The sequence below is a fragment of the Antennarius striatus genome, chromosome 13 (assembly GCF_040054535.1).
Source record: "Antennarius striatus isolate MH-2024 chromosome 13, ASM4005453v1, whole genome shotgun sequence".
Taxonomy (NCBI): Eukaryota; Metazoa; Chordata; class Actinopteri; order Lophiiformes; family Antennariidae; genus Antennarius; species Antennarius striatus.
The window spans coordinates 10,997,661-11,018,843 of record NC_090788.1 but is presented as its reverse complement, the minus strand read 5'-3'; the positions used below and the strand labels follow the sequence as shown (position 1 = coordinate 11,018,843).

Genomic DNA, 21,183 nt, shown 5'->3' with positions numbered 1-21,183 from the left:
TTGTTGAAATTCTGATAATTTTACTGTTTGAATCTGGTATTTATTAGAGATTGTGGCTAACTAGTCTTACTGTATGCTGCCTTGTAATTTCATGTGACAACACAAAATCTTCTTTTCCTTTCGGCTTTTCTATTTTTTTGGGTCGCAACAGTGAATCAGTTGCCTCCATCTGTCTTCTTCTCTCACACCAACAAATGTGACAACACAAAATGTTGGGTTAAAATATACTTACATAATATTAGTTGACAGTGGCACATTTCATATTTATTCATATTTCTATTCGCTCACATCTCAGAGGGAAACACTGCTCTGTTGACCTTACATTTGAGAGTCACTTGGAAGAAGTTTGAAAGATGCGTTTTAGATTTAATAAGTGTAATTTATGGTTACGTTTGACCAGTAAACTCATTAGAAGTTCTTAGTAATTTAACAATGATGAAAACTGTGATTTTTGAAGCTGACTACATTTAGCCCTTGATGCTTCACTATCATTGCGTCATATTATGCAGAAGATAGGTACTTTATTGATCCAGAGGAAATTTTTACATATCCACTGCTTAGGCATTACATCACGAATAAATACTGGATTAAACGCCAGGAGAAAAAGAAACACTGACATCACAGGACATACCACAAGACATACACTACACTAACAGACACATGCAGTACTAACAGGACTTATATACTAAACTATAACTAAAAGATAAACAGTATAAAATTAAAATATAAACAGTATAAAATTAAAATATAAACAGTATAAAATTAAATTAAATCCATTCAACCGCGTGCTGACCTCGCTACCTCCCCCCGCTACTCCTGAGAGGGTCATTGTACCCACTAATGGCATGGGGCACAAAGGATGACCTCAGCCTCGGTGGAGGCACTGTGTGACAGCAGTCTGCTGCTGAAGGTGCTTCTCTGCTGGGAGAAGGTGGTGTGCAGGGGGTGGCTGGTGTTGTTCATGATAGCCTTAACTTTAGACATGGTTCTGCTCTCCAGAAGTGTATCCACAGAGTCTAGGCTCAGCCCGACCACTGAGCCCGCTCTGCGGATGAATCTTTCAGACGGTCCATATGTCTTTTCCTGGACAGACTTTGTGTAATATCTGAGATTTCTACGTAGACAAAAGACAAACAATTTTTCTTTTATTCCCTCCAAATTTAATCAGAGGATTTTAAAATACACCTCTGTGAATTTTGCTGCAAATTAGGAGAACAAATAGTATTTTTTTCTTTACTAATTTATATAATGATTGATAATAATTTAATAGTGACAAGAAAAACAAGTACTGCAAATTTCTCAGATGACACGAATGGAGCATACCGCATGTTTCACAATCGCTGGTCTGTGTGTGTCCTTTATCTTTGATGAGAGTCATTTCTCCTGGACTGGATCAACCTCTGGGGGTTGGTGGCACATTCGTCACTACCAGTTGTTTCCTGAAGGAGGCGCCAAAGATCAACACGGAGATGCAAGATATCTTTTTTAAAACGCTTGTTTCGCACTCTGCAGTTTCACTCTCGCAAAGCACGTTTAATGTGCATTGAAGGACCAACCACGTACATGCAAAAAATGAAGTCAACCTATTTTTTATGTTTCATTCTTTGTTTTGCTTCTGCGGAGCTAAAACCCAAGAAAGGTAAGACTACTCTGATGATGCTTCAATCCGGATAAAACGTGAGATTTATAAAAAGGAAAAAACGTGGAATATGCGACTTAATGTGCGGATATTTTAAGATTAGAAGCACCTGAAAAGAAATAACTGCAGTTTCCCTTGTTTTTCTAAAGTTTGAATCACTTTGGACTAAATTTCGCTTTGACTAGACATGTTGGATCAATGTTGCGCTATAGTTGACATTGAAACTGGTTGTGCTTTTGCGGCTCGGGTCATCTGCGCCACATGAGTTTCCTAACAGCCTCCTGTGGCTCATCCTCCTTCTTGGCACACAGAGCCCGGGGCGGTATGCACGTTCAAAGACAAGACGTACAGCCCGGGAGACAGCTGGCATCCCTACCTGGAGCCCTTCGGATTTATGTTCTGCATGCGCTGCGTCTGCACCGAGGTGCTTTTTTAAAGTTGCTAAACCTATTACTTCAAGGACAAATGCTATATTATATTTTTATATAACCACATTATCTGTCTAAAAATGTGTCAAAAACACTCAGCAGCCTACTGCTGGTAACCTTTATGGCTGTGCTTTAGACAGGTAATGTGAAATGTAACAGGATCAAGTGTCCTGCGGCACCATGTGAGAACGCAGTAGCTGAGCCTCGGCAGTGTTGTCCAAGATGCACAAGTAGGCTTTTTGTTTTATCATCTAAACACCTGATCGGTGAAACGATTCTGATTCTCACCTGCGTGATGTGTCCTCCTCAGATCAGCCCAGGATCCCTGCAGGCCTGAGGACGTCAGTCAAATCCTGCTGGCACAATGGAAGCGTTTATCAGCCAGGGGACACCTTCATGAAGGACGACCTCTTCCCATCCAGGCAAAGCAACCAGTGTGTTATGTGCACATGCTCGGTAAGTTATATGTAATTTGATAGTACATATTTTGATTAAACCTGTTTTAATTTGTCAATTGGTTTGGCTGCAAGATCAACATGAGATTTTGTGTGGGGGTGGATTGATCATTTTCTAATGCTGATTCTGGATTACTTTGTCATTCTCCTTAATGTTGCAAGACAGGGTCTATTTAAACATTTTGTCAGTATCATATGCACTACTACTGTAATAATAACAACAATAATGAAAATGTCAATAAGAAAACACCCAAACTTAATCAACACGTGATGTTGAACCACAATTCAGATCATGATAAAAAAGAAACAATCTATAATCCCATATCTAATTCATAATCTGGATCTGGGTGATTAAAATTGATATTTATAGATGGATTTGGGGATAGTAACAGTAAAACACTACATGATTAAATAAATAAACATGTCACCTACAGGACTCCAACTCAGATCAAGTTGAGTGGAAGTCACCCATCTTGACCAAGAGGCCAGTGTGTGTAACATGCTGTGTCAGGAATAAAGAATAACTGCAGCTTCCAATGAGAATTCAAGTTCATTTCTGTGGAAAGTTGAGATGCAGACAATCTGTGAAGAAAATGGTTGTTTCACAAATTTTGACACAGAAATCTCTCTTCCCACCGGTGCACAGCTGCTGACCTTAATTTTAAAGATACTTTCATTTCATTACTTTTCAAACTTTTTTGCATTTTCTTGTTGTAATATCTTGACCATGATCATCGCGACTGAACTGGCTATTTAGTAAGAAGCAAAGAGCAGATGTGACAGAGGAAAGTGGAACCACATGATGTGGTATGAGGAGTTATTGTAATGACTCGTAGTCAAGTGGTATTCAGATGATTCGTTGGATACTTTTTAGACCAGTGAAAGTCATGTTTATCCAAATAACCATCTCCCAGGGCTCCATTGCTTATTATAACATGTTTCCCAAACACAACCGAAGAAATAGAGATTATGATTATGTTTACTGCAGTTTTTAGTCTAGTTTATTCTTAATACTCTGGTTTTTCATGTCATGCCTTGAGTTTTCCTGAGATCTTTCTCAACATGTTTTTGCTGACATCTTTGAAGATTTTAGAAGATCTTAGAAGCCACTATGATTTATGTTCTTGGATGTTGTCTCTGTTTTTCTGAGTGATATAAATACATAAAAAAGGTCTAAATAACCTTGCAGAAACCTTGGAGTACTTAAGGCTTGGCCTCTAGAGCACATATTTGAAAATGTATGTATGAAATTTTGCCTCCTTTTCTTTCCTCAGAATGAAAACATCTTCTGCGCTCTTAAAACATGCCAACCGATGACTTGCACCTCTCCAGTCTCAGTTCCAGATACCTGCTGCTTGGTTTGCAAAGGTATAAAACCTTCAAACTGAGAAGATAACTTTATTTTATCTGACCCACAGTTATATGATTAAGAATTTAACATGTTGATTTGGTTCGAATATGTGACAGATTAGAAGAAAATCAGATATTTCTACAAAATACAGCATATACAGAAATTTGATCTCAGAATAATACAATTTATGTTCTCTGCAATCGTATATGTGCCACTGGAAACCCCTGCCTTAGACAAGACATAAAAAGTCATAATATAATCTTATCATCATGAAACAGATCCTTTATGGATAGATATAATTTTGACTTACAGCCCTGTTGCAATATAATTGTAATGACATTGTGTTCACACTTCCTCTCTGTCTTCAGATCATGGTACCAGTGGGTCATCTGAGCTTGGAAATCACCAACTAAACAGAGGCGTTGTATGTTGATGTTGCTGATTTATTATTATAGACTTGACAAGCTGCAGACAGTGTTTTTATATGAACTTAATATGATGAAAGACTTCAAAGTGAACCATGAGTTAAACAGCTGTACTTTATTTATAAGACTGGGCTTGAAGTATCCGAGTCATGTAAATGTCCTAAAATGTGACATCACTATAACCCACTGGGGTAGCTGACATTAACCTTTGTCATCTTTAGAAAAGGAACAAAGAAGTTACTTACTTTTTTTCAAGTGTAATGTGCTAAACATATTGGTTTTGAATCTTATTTGGGGGGGGTTTAATGGAGAGTGCCAGATTTTCCCTTCAGATCCAGGTCCAGGTCCATTTGCTCTGCTAATAAGACAAAACTGAAATGTTACTCTATTTGAACTGCTGAAAATGATCTGAGATGTGGGCAGTGATTCATGTTGAGTCCCCTTCAGCTCTGGCTCATAAGTAAAGTTGACTTACATTGGTTTTTTTTTTTACATGTCTCTTTATGAAAGAGGCATTCAGTTGACCAGTGTTCTGGAGAGCAAAGCAGGATGCGGACTCTGCCCCTGGTTAGGACTTCTCCTCGAGGCCTGAGCCTCAGTAAACTGAACCTCAAAGGAGCCTCAAAGACCACCGTGACGATTTTGTTGCAGAGGAAACACCAAAGAGGTGAGACATCAACAAACAAAAAGATGTTGTACAGGTATTTTATTTTATTGACATGTTCCTCACAACTTTCTGATCGTTTCCATATGTGGCACAACACTCAGGTGTTTTCCATTTCTCTCAGTGTGTTTATACAACGGCAAGACATACTCTCATGGAGACATGTGGCACCCAGTTTTGGGGAAGGTCCTGGAATGCATCCTTTGCTCTTGTACTGACGGCCTGCAGGAATGTAAACGCATCACATGCCCCAGCCAGTACCCATGCCAGCATCCTCTGAAATTAGCGGGAAAGTGTTGTAAGACTTGTCCAGGTAGTCAAACATATGACATAATTGAGAGTTGATGTTGATGTGATATTAATTGGGTGTAAACATCACGTGCACAACGCACTTGTGTTTTTCCTCCCTAGAAAGTAAAGCAGAAAACAACCAGACTCACTGTTATCTTGGCTATAAAAGTAGCCTGTTGGTGTATAAAGTGGACTCGTCTTTGAAGGTTGACACAGATGACAAAGTCAGGATCATCGCTGTTGAAAGACAAAGTACTGCCGAAGTGGAAGTCCAAGTTTGGAAGGTCGTTGAAGGTATAGAAATATATTAGATTTTGGTAAATATTCTTACTTTCTTTCTGACTTCCAAACTGACCTAATCTGTCCTTTATTTGATTTTATGTGATTTTGTTTAAAATATGGAGGCACCTATAACTTCTTAAAAAATTAAATATAGATAAAATAAAACACCCGCGGTGCACTGGCGTCGTGCCCGGAGTGTCCCTCGCCTCACGCCCTGAGACTGCCGGGATAGGCACCGGCTCCCCGCGACCTGCGTTAGCGGATTGAGCGGGTTGGAAGATGAATGAATGAATGAATAAAACACTGATGAGTGTCAGGAGAGATCGAGTAGGGAGACCTGGAGAAACAATCCAAAATAAACTTGATCACAGAACCAACTGTAAAACCACATCTTTTACTAGCCTAAAAAAAAGCAGCCTGATAACGAGTGCCAGTTGGAGTTGTAAGTATAAATGACTGTGTTAGAGTTCATCTCTAATATGTAACATTTTCATGTTGCATGTGAGTTCCGACACATAATTATTTTTTTTGTGGTTACAACTGCTGTTAAAATCCTTTCTCTTAGTAGATGCTATTCTAAACAAACCACTTCATGGTACTTTACATTATGACTAATAATTCATGCATTATCTCTGCTATTTTATTAAAACAAAGGTTCTCCTGATTCTTTTGGAAACTTCTATAGACTCCAGGTGACTTGAAGGAATGGTGTCCTGTTGCAATCTGGAATCCTTAATCAGACAAGCAGTAAACCTCCAAGTTTCAACCTATGCAGACATTTTCTCACATTTATAGATGACATTTAAGTACGTTACACAGTAATGGGTGAGAAATGTAGCCGCAAGATGACAAATGTAGGCGCAAGAGGACACAAGCCAGTGTCTTATTGTGCCAGTTCCAAGCCCGGATAAATACAGAGGGTTGCGTCAGGAAGGGCATCCTGCATAAAACTTTTGCCATATCAAACATGCGAATCAAACCTATGACTTCCATACTGAATCGGTTGAGGCCCAGGTTAACAATGACCGCCATTGGTGCTGTTGACCTACAGGGTGCCGGTGGAAATTGGACTACTGTTGGTCGAAGAAGAAGAGGAGCAAAGTGTGTTCGTAGGAAGAGAGAGAAGAGGAACGCCAAGAGTATAGGACTGAGAGTAAGGACGTTGAATGTTGGAACTATGATAGTAAAAGGTAGAGAGTTGGTTGACATGATGCAGAGGAGGAAGGTTGACATACTGTGTGTCCAGGAGACCAGCTGGAAAGGTAGTAAGGCTAGAAGTTTAGGAGCAGAGTGCAAGTTGTTCTATCATGGTGTAGATAGGAAGAGGAATGGAGTAGGAGTTATCTTGAAGGAGGAGTTTGTTCGGAATGTCCTGGAGGTAAAAATAGTGTCAAGATAGAGTGATGAGTCTGAAGCTAGAAATCAAAGGTGTGATCAATGTTGTTAGTGGGTATGCTCCACTAGTAGGATGTGAGCTGGAGGAGAAGGAGAAATTCTAGTTGGACTTTGATGAAGTGATGCAGAGCATACCTAGAAGTGAGAGATTTGTCATTGGTGGAGACTTCAATGGACATGTTGGTGCAGGAAACAGGTGATGAGATGATGGGCAGGTTTGGTATCCAGGAGAGGAACGCAGAAGGACAGATGGTGGTTGACTTTGCAAAAAGGATGGAAATGGTTATAATGAATACTTTCTTCCAGAAGAGGCAGGAACATAGGGTGACCTATAAGAGTGGAGGTAGGAGCACACAGGTAGACTACATCATGTGTAGACGGTGTAACCTGAAGGAGATCAGTGACTGTAAAGTAGTGGTAGGTGAGAGTGTAGCCAAACAGCATAGGATGGTGGTGTGTATGATGACTGGTGGTGAGGAAGATGAAGACGACAAAGACAGAGCAGAGGACAAAATGGTGGAAGCTGAAAAAGGAAGAGTGTTGCATGACTTTTAGGGAGGAGTTAAGACAGTCTCTGGGTGGTCAGGAGGTGCTTCCAGATGACTGGACAACTACAGATAATGTGATCAGGGAGACATGCTGGAGTGTACTTGGTGTGTCATCTGGAAGGAAAGTAGATAAAGAGACTTGGTGGTGGAATGAGGAGGTACAGGAATGCATACAGAGAAAGAGGTTAGCTAAGAAAAAGTGGGACACTGAGAGAACTGAGAAGAGTAGAGAGGAGTACAGGGAGATGCAGCGTAACGTGAAGGTAGATGTAGCAAAGGCCAAACAAGGGGCTTATGATGACTTGTATGCTAGGTTGGACAGTAAGAAGAGAGACACTGATCTATACAGGTTGGCAAGACAGAGAGACAGAGATGGGAAGGACGTGCAGCAGGTTAGGGTGATTAAGGATAGGGATGGAAGTCTATTGACAGGTGCCAGTAGTGTGATGGGAAGATGGAAAGAGTACTTTGAAGAGTTGATGAACATGGAAAATGAGAGAGAACAAAGACCAGAAGGGTGACTGTTGTGGACCAGGAAGTAGCAAAGATTAGTCAGGATGAAGTGAGGAGGGCATTGAAGAGGATGAAGACTGGAAAGACAGTCGGTCCTGATGATATACCTGTGGAGGTTTGGAAGTGTCTGGAAGATGTGGCAGTAGAGTTTCTTACTGGGTTGTTCAACAGGATCTTAGATAGTGAGAAGATGCCTGAGGAATGGAGGAGAAGTGCGCTGGTGCCCATTTTTAAGAACAAGGGAGATGTGCAGAGTTGTAGCAACTACAGAGGAATAAAGCTGATGAGCCATACAATGAAGTTATGGGAAAGAGTAGTTGAAGCTAGACTAAGGGCAGAAGTGAGCATTTGTGAGCAGCAGTATGGTTTCATGCTAAAAACGAGTTCTTCAGATGCAGTATTTACTTTGAGGATGTTGATAGAGAAGTACAGAGAAGTCCAGACGGAGCTGCATTGTGTTTTTGTAGATCTGGAGAAAGCTTATGACAGGGTGTCCAGAGAGGAACTGTGGTATTGTATGAGGAAGTCTGGAGTGGCAGAGAAGTATGTTAGAGCGGTGCATGACATGTATGAGGACTGTAGAACAGTGGTGAGGTGTGCTGTGATGTGACAGAGGAGTTCAAGGTGGAGGTGGGACTACATCAGGGATTAGCTCTGAGTGTTACGGATTCCGAAGGAACCAGGAGCGAGAGACAAGGTGTCAATTAATAAGAAACTTTTAATTAGTCCAAGGTCAAGAACAGGCAGGGGTCAAAACCAGAAGTTCAGGATAAAGACAGTACAAAAACGGCAGGCAAAAAACATACTCCAATCGAACAGGTCCAGGTCATTCACAGGGCATAAAACACAAAATCGTGATCACAACAGGCAAAAGCCAAAATCCGGGAAATCACAATTAAGGCAAGGCAAAACTCGAAAGTCGTAAGGGAAACGGTCAAGAATTAACTATTAGACATACATGGATCTTTGAACATACACAAACTACACTGCGACAGTGCTTAACAGAAATGAAGGAGCTTAAATAGACCAGGGTGCAAAATTAGGTTCAGGTGGAGCTGATAATTAACTAATTAACTAGGTGTGAACACTGGGAAGGAACTAAACCCGGATTGGCTAAAGAGCAAACAGAACAATCAGGGGAGAACAAACCAGGCGCAAAGAATAACCTAACATGGCAATGACAGAGAACAGAAAGTACATGAACTGAAAACCAATAAACAAAAGACAAAGTCAGGAGCGTATCGAAAAGACAATACAGAACATAGCAGATGCAGATCATCACACTTAGCCCCTTCTTGTTTCCTATGGTGATGGACAGGCTGACAGACGAGGTTAGACAGGAATCCCCATGGAATATGATGTTTGCAGATGACATTGTGATCTGCAGTGAGAGCAGGGAACAGGTGGAGGAGAAGCTAGAGAGGTGGAGGTTTGTCCTGGAAAGGAGAGGAATGAAGGTTAGCTGCAGTAAGACGGAGTAAATGTGTGTGAATGAGAGGGACCCAAGTGGAAGAGTGAGATTACAGGGAGAAGAGATCAAGAAGATGGAGGATTTCAAGTACTTAGGGTCAACAGTCCAGAGCAATGGAGAGTGTGGAAAAGAGGTGAAGAAGCGTATACAGGCAGGATGGAACAGGTGGAGAAAAGTGTCAGGTGTGATGTCTGATAGAAGAGTTTCAGCTAAAATGAAAGGAAAAGTGTACAAAACTGCAGTGAGACCAGCGATGTTGTTTGGCCCAGAGACAGTGTCACTGAGGAAAAGACAGGAGACAGAGCTGGAGGTAGCAGAGATGAAGATGCTGAGGTTCTCTTTGGGAGTGACCAGGATGGATAGGGTCAGGAATGAGTAGGTTTTGGAGATAAAGTCAGAGAGGCCAGACTGAGATGGTTTGGATACGTCCAGAGGAGAGATAGTGAATATGCTGGTAGAAGGATGCTGAGTTTTGAACAACCAGGCAGGCTGCCTAGAGGAAGACCGAAGAAGAGGTTTATGAATGTAGTCACTGTGTCACCAGCCATCTCTTTCTCCTTTATCCACATGAGTAACAACCTCTCCATCTCATCGTTCACTACCGACCTCTTCTTCTAAATTATAGCGAGGCCTTTGGAAGGAGTTACAGCTACCAAAGGCAGTATCGTGTTTTAATAATGTGGCAATTGTAGATACATTATGGCCATATTCTTTCGCGAGGTCAACCAAACACATCCCTTTTACATGCTTTTCTATTATCTCTTGCTTTGTTTGTGTGGACAAAAACCCCTCTTTTTTCTTTTCCGCTTTTCTCCATCACTTTCTTGGGGTCCATAGTGAATACTCTAAAAGTTAATATATTTACGTAAAACTATCAGAACACCTCATGGGTTGAGGGCCGAATGACGAGGACGCTGCATAGACACCTATCTAGCTACACATAGAGGTCCCTCTTAGCCAATGGGATGCCAATCCATCAACTCAATCAATCAACTTTTATTTATATAGCGCTGAATCATATCAGAAGACATTTCAAAGCGCTTTACAGATAGAAAGCCAACAATGCCCTCCAGAGGAAGCATAAGCAACAGTGGCGGGGAAAAACTCCTTCATTGAGGAAGAAACTCCGGGCAGGACCCAGGCTCTGGAGGATGGTCATCCGCCTTGACCTGTTGGTTGGGAAATAGAAATACATTGGGGAAAGAGATAGGTCAATTAAAAGAGACAGAGAGAGAGAGAGTGAGAGAGTGGCAGATAGGCCAGTTTCAGTTTCAAGCCCGTAGTGCGCCGTTGCTGAATTGGGGGCGGGATTTCCAGGCCTTTGGGTATCCTGTCTTCCATCCGCGTTCTCCACCTGTGAAACAGAGGCACAAAGACAGCGGCAGTATCGTGCAGACAGAGAGTGTGATTTGACAGTAGTAGTAATAAATTCTAGGAGTAGTAATAAATTCTAAGAGCATAGAAAGATAAAGAAAGTGAAGGAGAAGTGACAGAAGCTTCAGAGTATCTCCCTTTAACGGGAGAGACGGAGAAAAATACCCTCAGCAGTCTAAGCCTATAGCAGCATATCTAGTGGGGTGAGTGTTTTTTCTAATTTTAGGTTCTATCAAAACGAAGGGTTTCTAGTCTACTCTTAAATAAGCTGAGAGTGTCTGCCCCTCGGACCGAGGTTGGGAGATTGTTCCAGAGTAAAGGGGCCAGATAGCTAAAGCTTCTGCCTCCTGTTCTACTCTTAAAAACCCTACGGGTCACCAGAAATCCTGCATCCTCTGATTGAGGGGCCCTGGGTGGGTGATACACTTCAATAAGATCTTCAATGTAAGATGGAGCCTTACAGTGGAGAGCTTTATATGTAATCATAAGGAGTTTGAATTGAATTCTATGATTAATCGGGAGCCAATGACGTGACGCTAGGACAGGAGAGATGTGTTCTCTCCTCCCACTTCGAGTCAATAAGCGGGCAGCTGCATTCTGAACTAACTGTAGAGTCCTAATAGAGGAGTTACAACAGCCCGATAATAATGTAGAAGTAACAAAGGCATGAATGATTTTTTTCTGCATCTTTAAATGATAAGAAATTTCTAACTTTAGCAATATTTCACAAGTGAAAGAAAGCTGTCCGGGATACAGACTTGATATGAGAATTAAAGGACAGATCTTGATTAAAAATCACTCCCAGGTTCCTGACTTCATTGGTGGAGGATAGAGCAATGCTATTCAAGTGAATTGCCATGTTAGAGAGATTATTTCTAAGATGCTTTGGCCCAATAAGGATGACTTCAGTTTTGTTACTGTTCAACATTTAGAATTTGTGAAGCATCCAGGATTTAATATCCCTGAAGCAAGATTCCAATTTAATTAGCCGATCAGGTTCATTTGTTTTAATTGATAAATATAATTGAGTATCGTCAGCATAACAATGAAAATTAATGTTATGTTTCCTTATAATATTTCCCAATGGTAACATATACAGATTTAACAGAATTGGTCCCAGAACGGATCCTTGAGGTACTCCACAGATGAGAGTCCCTCAATGTGAAGATTTATTATTGACATAGACAAACTGAAATCGGTCGGATAGATATGACCTAAACCTATCTAGTGCGAGTTTTTAATCCCAACTTCCTCTTCCAATCTCCTTAAAAGAATATTATGGTCAACAGTATCGAATGCTGCACTCAGGTCTAATAAGACTAGAACAGATAGAAGACCTTTATCTGACGCTGTTAAAAGGTCATTTGTGACTTTTAGCAGTGCAGTCTCCGTACTGTAGTTTTTTCTAAAACCTGATGGAAAATCCTCTAACAGATTGTTCTCTAACAGGTATCTAGGTTTGGTTTCTTCGTGATCATAGCCACTTTGAAAGATTTTGGTACATAACCTATTTTTAACGATTGATTAATTATGGATAGTATAGGTATATTTATTGATGGTAGAACCTCAATGAGGACCGTACTTGGAATTTTGTCTAGAAGACAGGTGGTGGGTTTAGCAGAGGAAATTAGGGAGTTTAAATCGGAGAGTTCCATTTGCTGAAAACACTCCAGGGTATTGCCAGAATTAGCTGATTCCTCTGCTATCTTATTTGTGTTTGGCAATACATAATGGATCTCATCTCTAAGATTTGTAATTTTGCTTTGGAGAAATCTAAGAAAGTCATCACATTCAAGATTTGAAGGAATGGTAGGCTCGATACTGTTGTGTTTCTTAGTCAGCCGGGCTACAGTGCTGAAAAGAAACCGAGGGTTGTTTTTATTTTCCTCTATTAAAGTAGAGTAGTAAGTATTTCTACTTCTACCGAGGGCCTTCTTATATGACGTAAAGCCGTCTTTCCAGGTTGAATAGGCTAGGTCAGTTTTTGTCGATCGCCAGATTCTCTCCAGTCTGCGGGAGCGCTGTTTAAGGTTGCGGACTGACGAGTTAAACCACGGGGCTGACCTTTCCTTTTTTTTAATTTTTAATTTTAACGGGGCTATGCCATCAAGAGTTGTTTTTAGGATTTTAGCCACACTCTGTGAGAAAATCAATATTTTGGCTATTACTGGAATAGGGGTCAGGGGAGCATACTGGCTCTAAGGCTGAGGGGATTTTTCTTTAAATTTAGTTATTACTGAATCAGTGATTGATCTAGTCAAGATGGTTTTATTCTGTGGGTTAATCGTTAATTAGGGCAAAGTCAAAAGTAACTAGGGAGTGATCTGACAAGAAGTCGTTTTGTGGGAAAATACTCAAATGCCCTATATCTACACCGTGGGTAAGAATAAGATCAAGGGTGTGATGGTGTTTATGGGTAGGACCATCCACCAACTGTGAGAAGCCTAGAGAATCTAGCATAGACTTGAATCCAACGCAGAAACAGAAAATCATTCACACTGTCGAAATGAACATTGAAATCTCCTATTACTATTACTAACTTTATCTTTGGTAGCCGCCAAATTAGATAGAAATTCAGAAAATCCAATCAAAAAGGAAGAATATAGTCCAGGAGGACGATATACAATTACAAATTCAATAGAATCAGTTAGTTTATTTGAGGATTGTAGTACATGCATGCTAAGGCTCTCAAAAGTACTGTAGCTAGACTCAAGTTTTGGGTTAATTTCTAAGTTAGAGTTGTAAATGGCTGCTCGTCCACTATCACTCGCTATATGACAGTTGATGTGGCTGGGAGGAGAGGCTTCATTAAGACATTAAAACATATTCATCCTTATATAGCCAAGTTTCGGTTAGTCCAAAAATATCAATGCTGTGATCAGTTATTAGATCATTAACTAAAAGAGCCTTAGATGATAATGATCTAATATTTAAAAGACCACATTTAATAATCCTGTCTGAACTTTGTCTAGATACACATTTAATGTGAATGAAATTACTATGGTTAATTGAACCAATATTGCTAGATTTTAACAGTCTAACACTTCTATAGGTCTGGGGGACAGACACAGTCTTAATTGGGTGTGTACTAGTTAAATTAGAGTTAGCTATGGCCGAGGACTGTAGTAGGGGAAACTCAGAGAAGCGTGCAGGACTGCAGCTCTGTTGCCTGATCTCCACTCAGGTATGTCTAGATTTAGAGGACAGACTTTGAACTATATTTTTAGATAAGAGGGCTGCACCATCCCAAGTAGGATGAATGCCATCCCTCCTAACGAGACCAGGCTTGCCCCAGAAAGCTTTCCAATTATCACTGAAGCCTACGGGTATGGAGTTATTGGGACACCACCTAGTCAGTCAGCGATTAAAAGATGAAATGCGGCTAATCATCTCATCACTAGTTAAATTTGGGAGGGGACCAGAGAAAACTACTTCATCAGCCAGGGTCTTCGCAAATGTTCACACTGACTCAACGTTAGTTTTTAAAACCTTTTAGTTTCTCAGACGAGCATCATTTACCCCACGATGATTTACAATTTGTTTAAACCTCCGTTTAGTTTTACTTATTAACTTTAATTGTCCCTCGATGTCGCCTACTCTGGCCCCAGGGATGCAGCTAACTGTGGCCACTGGCTGTCCTAAATTAATGTGTCTCACAATGGAAGAGCCAATGACAAGAGTGTGCTTCTCAGTTGGTGTGCTACTAAGGGGGGCAAACTTGTTTGAGACACAAACGGAGGGGGCCGGAATAGTTTGAGGTTGGCGGTGTCCAGTAGGCTTCTTCTGCCTACGTCTCCCCCTCACAGTTATCCAACCAAGCTGTTTACCCGGCTCCTCGGGGGCCGCTGAGGGTGGGGGGAAGCTAGGACTAACGCTAGCGGAACCTACTACCTGCAAAACTACGCTTGGGCTAGCGCTAGCTGAGCCTACTAGCTGCAGCGCTAAGCTTGGGCGCTCCGTTCCAGCTAAACCTGTCTGGGGGGTACTTTTTTCGGGGCTATGCCCGTGCTCGATGGAGTGGAGTCGCCCCTCACCTCAACCTCACTGAGCCTTGCCTCCAGCACTGAAACAAAGCTACGCTTTAAACAGATTCTTGACTCGCTAATGGAGGTCGAGGAGTAACTGAACTTCAGACAGTTGGAGCAAGAGTAGATAGGGGAAGAGACGGAGGAAAGGCTGGCGGCAGAAGCCATAGTAGGTAGAGTGTTATTGGAAAAATGTGTTTAAAATAAGTTATATAAATGGAAAAATACCACCTTATTGATCGGCTTTAGGTTGTGGGCAGCTAACAACAGAAGACCGGATAGCAGCAAACGCAGGTGCTTCCTCACTCAGGTGCGACAGTTAATTCAGCATGTTTCTGTACAAAGACTTGAGCAGCACGCCAGCCTCAAAGTATGACCTACGAAGCTGGCTCTGCTACCACTTCCTCAAAGTGTCAATCGAATTATGCATCAACTAGAATGGCAGAGAGTGCCAGGAAGATGCTAGGTAATAGCCAGTGGCAGAGCAGCTATAAGAGTGTTGCGTTCCGGGAACTTTGGGAGCTCCGAGTAGCAGCCCATACTGTATTATTACCTTTCGTATCCTGAAATTTCTTTCGTAACTAGAGGCAATATTTTCCTGTTGAGGCGTTTCGTAACTTGAAAATTTCATATGAAGAGATGTTCGTAAGTAGAGGTACCACTGTATATATATTATTTTTTTAGGGGGGCAGTGGTTCAGTGGTAGAGCGGGTGGTAGAGCGGGTCGTCCAATGCCGAAGATGTCTTCCAATGTCTAATGTCTTTGGTCTTACTCTAGGCCTCCTGCCTGGCAGTTCAAAGCTCAGCATCCTTCTACCAATATATTCACTATCTCTCCTCTGGACATGTCCAAACCATCTCAGTCTGGCCTCTCTGACTTAATCCCCAAAACCTCTAACATGTGCTGTCCCTCTGATGTACTCATCCCTGATCCTTTCCTTCCTAGTCACTCCCAAAGAGAACCTCAGCATCTTCATCTCTCCAAAAATACTCAGAGTGTGAGCTGACAGTAGTAGGTGTCAGCTCACCTCTGGAGCACTGACGAGGCGCCCTTTAGCGAGGCGCCCTTTAGCGAGACGCCTTACCCCTCATAAGCTTCTCATTTGAGGCACACCAAAAAAGGAACAAGCTTGGATTCCGATGCATTCCAATAGACAAATCAGAGTCTGTCTACACCGAGTCATAATTCAGTTTTAAACAATACATGTAGATGGGTGTGAGCGACATCTGTAGCTGCATGTTCACAAGTGGATAAGTATATTTCTCAGATATGTCAAACTGTTCATTCGAGACAGTCGTATAGTGTTGCTGTGTAAATACATGTTTTTTCATCTAAGTTCTTTATCTATACAGATGTTTTACAATTAATGGAAATTGATGATGTTCAAAGAAGAGAAATAGCAGATCATCCAGAGAATTACACGTTACTTACAACACTCGATGAAGGTCTGTATCACAATGTTCCCTCAAATGAAATCCTTTAGATTTATTTCCATACAAACATTTTTGTTTTGTGACTGTGATTAGTTAAATCAAATGTGTTTTTCAGAGACATGGAAAAAATTCAAGGCGGTGGGAGCAAACTTGAATAAAGGTTCTCAGAGCAGAATTTGTGCAGATGGCATTCGGGAGATGGTGGCTTTCATAAATCCCAAGCAAATAGAAGACAATTGTTCACCCTGATGGGGTTTCCTGCCCTTACACTTTATTTCCAGTAACTATGTGGTCAAAAAGACAAGGTCTACTGTATTCCTACACTACACACTTCCATGCACTTTGAGGTGTAGTATCCTTCATGTAATACAACTGTAATTTCTCACTTATAATATTGGTTATTGATTGAATATATAATTACTGATGGGAACTCATCACAAATAACTTTTACAACTTTTGGCAGATAGATTTTCCTCCTGAAAACTAGACAGTGAGGTGTGCAACATGAAGACACAATCAGGGTTTAGGAAGGTTACCTGTTGAGTACCTCAGGGCTCAGTGATAGGTTCAAACAGCTTTATTCTTTACATTAATGATATTAATGATATATAAATATTTGCAAATGATACACATTTATGTTGTTCTGGGAAATTCCTATAGGAACTTAAATGTACTGGTACGTTTGGTAGCTCGAAATCCTCAAAACTTTAGAAAATCAAAAAGAAGCTGTGATGTTGAAACTGCAAAAGTTTTTCGAATAAAAATGTAATGGTTATGATCATGTTGGTTATGATAAAGGATACATTTAAAACACAATAACAATCCTGTATAAATATAGAGGTGTATTTAATTACAACTCCTTGTATATAATTTATTATTCCCTTGAGATATGGTGCCTGACCTGATAACAATTTCAATTGTTATTTTACAAAAACGAACTTTAAATATTATTAACAAGTCCGATTCTTATGATTACACTAGTCCATTATTTCTAAAGTCACATTAGGGAAATATAAGACAATTTGTTTTATTTTAAAATAATGTAGCCTTGCGATGCACTGGCGACACCTCCGGGGTATACCCAGCCTCTCACCAATAAGCAGCTGAGATAGGGTCCAGCAACATCTGTGACCCACATGGTGGAAGAGCAGCCGAAGGCGAATCGATTATGGTTGTTTTCATCTACAAATATACACAGATGGATGGACAAAACTATACAAATAATGTTTAGAGTTAAATCAATGTCAATCCCAGATTGTGTGCAATATTTTCTTAATACATAAGAGGAAACGTTTGAGAAAAATTTCTAAGTTCATTTTACAAAAATTACAAAAGGGATTAAAAGGAGATGTATTTCTATTATTGGAGTAAAACTTAAGAACAATCCTGATTATGAACTTAAAACTGCATAATTCCCTTTTTATACATTTTTAAAGAATAATTTAGAAGGCAATTCTTGAATGTTACAAGTGTGAATAATGTTTATTTGATTAGGGTAGCTGATATGGTTTATAGGCTGAACGTATACAGTATATTTTTTCTCTGCTTGAGCTGGTTCAGTCACATTTATTTCACAGACTGTTGATGGTGTTTATAATGTTAATTTTGATAGTTACTTTACTGTTATTACACCATCACTACTAGTAGTACTCATACTATTAATCCTACTTCTACTACTACTACTACTACTGCTACTGCCATGATGGAAGCATTGAATTGAAGTGCAAGCTGTATTGAATTATCAAGGACATTTTTGGATGGGTAATTAATCATATAATAAAAAAGTCTTTCAGACTATAGTCTATTCCAGTGTGCTGTTTTTTTTTATGAGGTTGATCACCACCTTCTTTACTGTGAATACAATTTGAGTTTTTCCACCTCATTCATAGCATATGTTCAGTTATAGTTTCTGAGCAAGGCTTTGAATGTTTTTTGTGTTTTTGTCTTTCTGCATTTAGTAGGAAGAGGCTGAATTAGGCCTGATCTCACCATACATGTCCAGCTGTGTTAAGATTACACATTTGTCTAAAAACAGCTCTCTAAATTCTTTCTTTCTTTTACATTCCTGTAAGGTTTTTCTTTATTATCATAGCTGAATGACTTTTTTTAAACTGTTCATAGACCAACTATTACTTTTCTAAGGGGTCTTGGAATGTAAACTCTTACCTCTTTCACAGTCTTCACTCATAAATTGTGTAAATATTGATCTCAGATTTTTTTTTAGCTGCAGCTTTCGTGCTGAAATGGTTGTATTAATTGCAAAAGAATGATTTTTATTAGTCAAACAAGTGTGCATATGTATCTGAGAGGCTTAAGAGGTGGCTCGGATCTTAAAATTATTGTTAAAAGCATTGTTTGAAAATGATTCACTTTATTCCAAGTCTGCAAGGCGGCCACAGCAAACAGCCGGAACATTGTCTCCATCTGAAGGCTTCCAAAGTGAATTCCAGCCAGCCAGATAAATGGTCTGTCTACTGAAGATGAAATGTTATCAGAAGCACGAAATCAGAAGCAGAAGTTCACAACCCCTTTACCACTCCAAACGTTTTTTTCTCTTGACTTTTATGTATTGTAATACTTCTCTACACGAACGAGACAATGGTGAAACCAACAGTGCTGCTCTGGTGTGTAATTTCAAATACGAGCTGAGGTTTGATAAGCAAAAGATGTGTGACGGATAACATTTGTGTGTGGAAAATCTGACTTTGTTTTGTGATGGTTGATCCGCTCCTCTAATTTGAGAATAAGTAGATATAAACTATGTGGTTGGTATTCCTCATTGTCTCTCAGAGCCTCACCTCTGTAATCACTGACATTTCCCTTAAAAGGACATTTTTGTTAGGAGGTAAAATAAGATGATAGATGTTCACGATATCACGATCTTAACTCAAATGGTATAATAATTATTTAAGCCCTGTTTTCACAGATTGTTTCCACTGCCTCCAATTGAATACAGATGTAATAACACATGTAATGACAATCCCCAACTACATATTTGAAGAAGCTCGCTTGAAAACATCACACTGTCATGCTTCCGGCATCTATCCCGGAAGTTCGGGCCACTAACCGAGTTAGCTCCGGTTGTTCACATTTGTCCATGTCTCTCACTTACGGAGCTGTTTTGGCTTCGTCAAACATAGCGGTTTATATTCTTTGATTGTGACAAACTTCACGTCGTATGGGGAACCACGATGATTTATTCACCAGGACCATACTCACAAAGCCGGCATCAACTCAGATGGCTGGACCTTAACGCCGAAGCGGCTTTCGTTGTCACAGTCCCTGCCTCTCATTTCCCTCCTGTCACACTGCTGCAGTATTTTTCCACTCTCCCTCCCTCTGCTCCACTCTACCTGCCGGCCACGCCTACTGCACCAGCCCACTCTGCTCAACTGCAGCAGATGACTGCAATCAGGCCTGCATATAGTCTCTCCAGCACCTTCAGTCCTTGCCAGATTGTTCTTCAGCGTCATGCGAGACTTTCCAGCGTTCATTCCCTGTCTGATCTCCCGGTGTCGACTCTGCCTGTTCCTGACGTGCCATCTTCGTCTACCTCCCGGTAAACTCACCTGCCTTCTGTCCCTGACCTCGTGCTCTGCCTCAGCTTCTCTGGTATCTGCCTGCTCGTCTGGTTTTGACTCCTCCACCTGGCCTCGTCTCCTCTCCTGCCTGCTCCCCAACAGTACCTCTGTCTTCGCAGACTGCTCACCTGGCTACGACCCCCCCGCCTGTCTCCGACCTCTCTTCAGCTCACTCCTCGTCGGCCTCACAGCACGTGCAGCCGGCTCTCCAGAACGCAGAGCATCCTGCTCGTCTTCTTCGTGAAAATAAAGGTCATTACCAACTGTTCCTGGCGCCTGTGTACTGCATTTGGGTCCAAACCAAACCCGTTTCAGTACAATCTGGCCAGAAATGGACCCAGCAGACACCACTTCCCCCCAGTCTCGCCTAGCCTGGGTGGAGGGAATGCTTCAGCAGCATGAGGCTCTGTTAGCCTCCAATGCGGCGGAGGCTCATCAGTCAGCATCATCCCTGGAACGAGCGCTAACCTCGCTAGCCGCCCAGGTACAGCAGATGGCAGCTTCCATGGCACAACACGCTGCTTCTGTCCCAGTTCCAGCCCCTCCTGTTCCCACTCCTCGGCCAGCATCAAGTTCCACATCTGGGCCCTGGGTGGGGGCGCCAGAGCGCTACGATGGGGATCCTGAGGGTTGCAATCCTTTTTTGACGAACTGCTCCATCCTGTTTGCCCTGCAACCCCATACCTTCGCCACAGAGGGGGCTAGAGTCGCCTTCGCCATCAATCACCTCACTGGTAGAGCACGCCTGTGGGGGACAGCAGAGTGGGAGAGAGGCACGCCCGCCTGTGCCATGTTCCAAGCCTTCTCTGAGGAGCTTCACAAGGTGTTCGGACCCATTTCCCTGGGTCCTGATGTAGCAGGGGAACTCATGAGTCAGAGGCAGGGGGATCGGACAGTTTCTGATTACGCCATAGACTTCAGAACCCGGGCTGGTCTCAGTGACTGGAATGCTGCTGCGCAATGTGACGCCTTCCTAAATGGGCTGGCTCCTTACGTGAAGGATGAGCTGGTTCCCTTCGACCTCCCCCATTCCCTGGACGGACTCATTGAGCTGACAACGAGGCTGGACAGGCGGATACAGGCGAGGAGGAGGGAACAACGCCGTGAGAGAGGTGATCACCGGCCTTCTGCCCGTTCACATAGGGTCCCAGCCACTCCTGTCCCCCCTTCTGAACCTATGCACGGGTGGAGCCCATGCAGGTGGGGCGAACCAGCCTTACGCCGGAAGAACGAGAACGACGACACCGGGGAAATCTTTGCCTCTACTGTGGCCAAGCCGGCCATTTTGTCTCCCGGTGTCCAGCAAA

General features: G+C 41.7%; 1 protein-coding gene and 1 pseudogene across 3 annotated transcripts; one reads left to right on the top strand and one right to left on the bottom strand.

The window, feature by feature from the left end:
- The first annotated feature begins 1,501 nt into the window (after nucleotides 1-1,501).
- On the top strand, nucleotides 1,502-18,099 carry chrdl2 (chordin-like 2). Of its 3 annotated transcripts, XM_068331144.1 has the most exons (11): nucleotides 1,573-1,639; nucleotides 1,951-2,063; nucleotides 2,204-2,297; nucleotides 2,378-2,523; nucleotides 3,797-3,890; nucleotides 4,242-4,297; nucleotides 4,809-4,965; nucleotides 5,087-5,275; nucleotides 5,374-5,547; nucleotides 16,215-16,307; nucleotides 16,411-18,099. In XM_068331144.1, exons 1-11 carry the CDS (start codon nucleotides 1,573-1,575, stop codon nucleotides 16,542-16,544), a joined length of 1,317 nt encoding a protein of 438 aa, XP_068187245.1. In that variant the 3' UTR covers nucleotides 16,545-18,099. The 3 variants fall into 3 exon arrangements, with proteins under 3 accessions (XP_068187247.1, XP_068187248.1, XP_068187245.1); XM_068331146.1 differs by lacking the exon at nucleotides 2,204-2,297 and having other exon boundaries at nucleotides 1,502-1,639; XM_068331147.1 differs by lacking the exons at nucleotides 1,951-2,063; nucleotides 2,204-2,297 and having other exon boundaries at nucleotides 1,534-1,639.
- LOC137606381 (uncharacterized) lies at nucleotides 11,059-15,838 on the bottom strand (annotated as a pseudogene).
- Nucleotides 18,100-21,183: the final 3,084 nt, after the last annotated feature.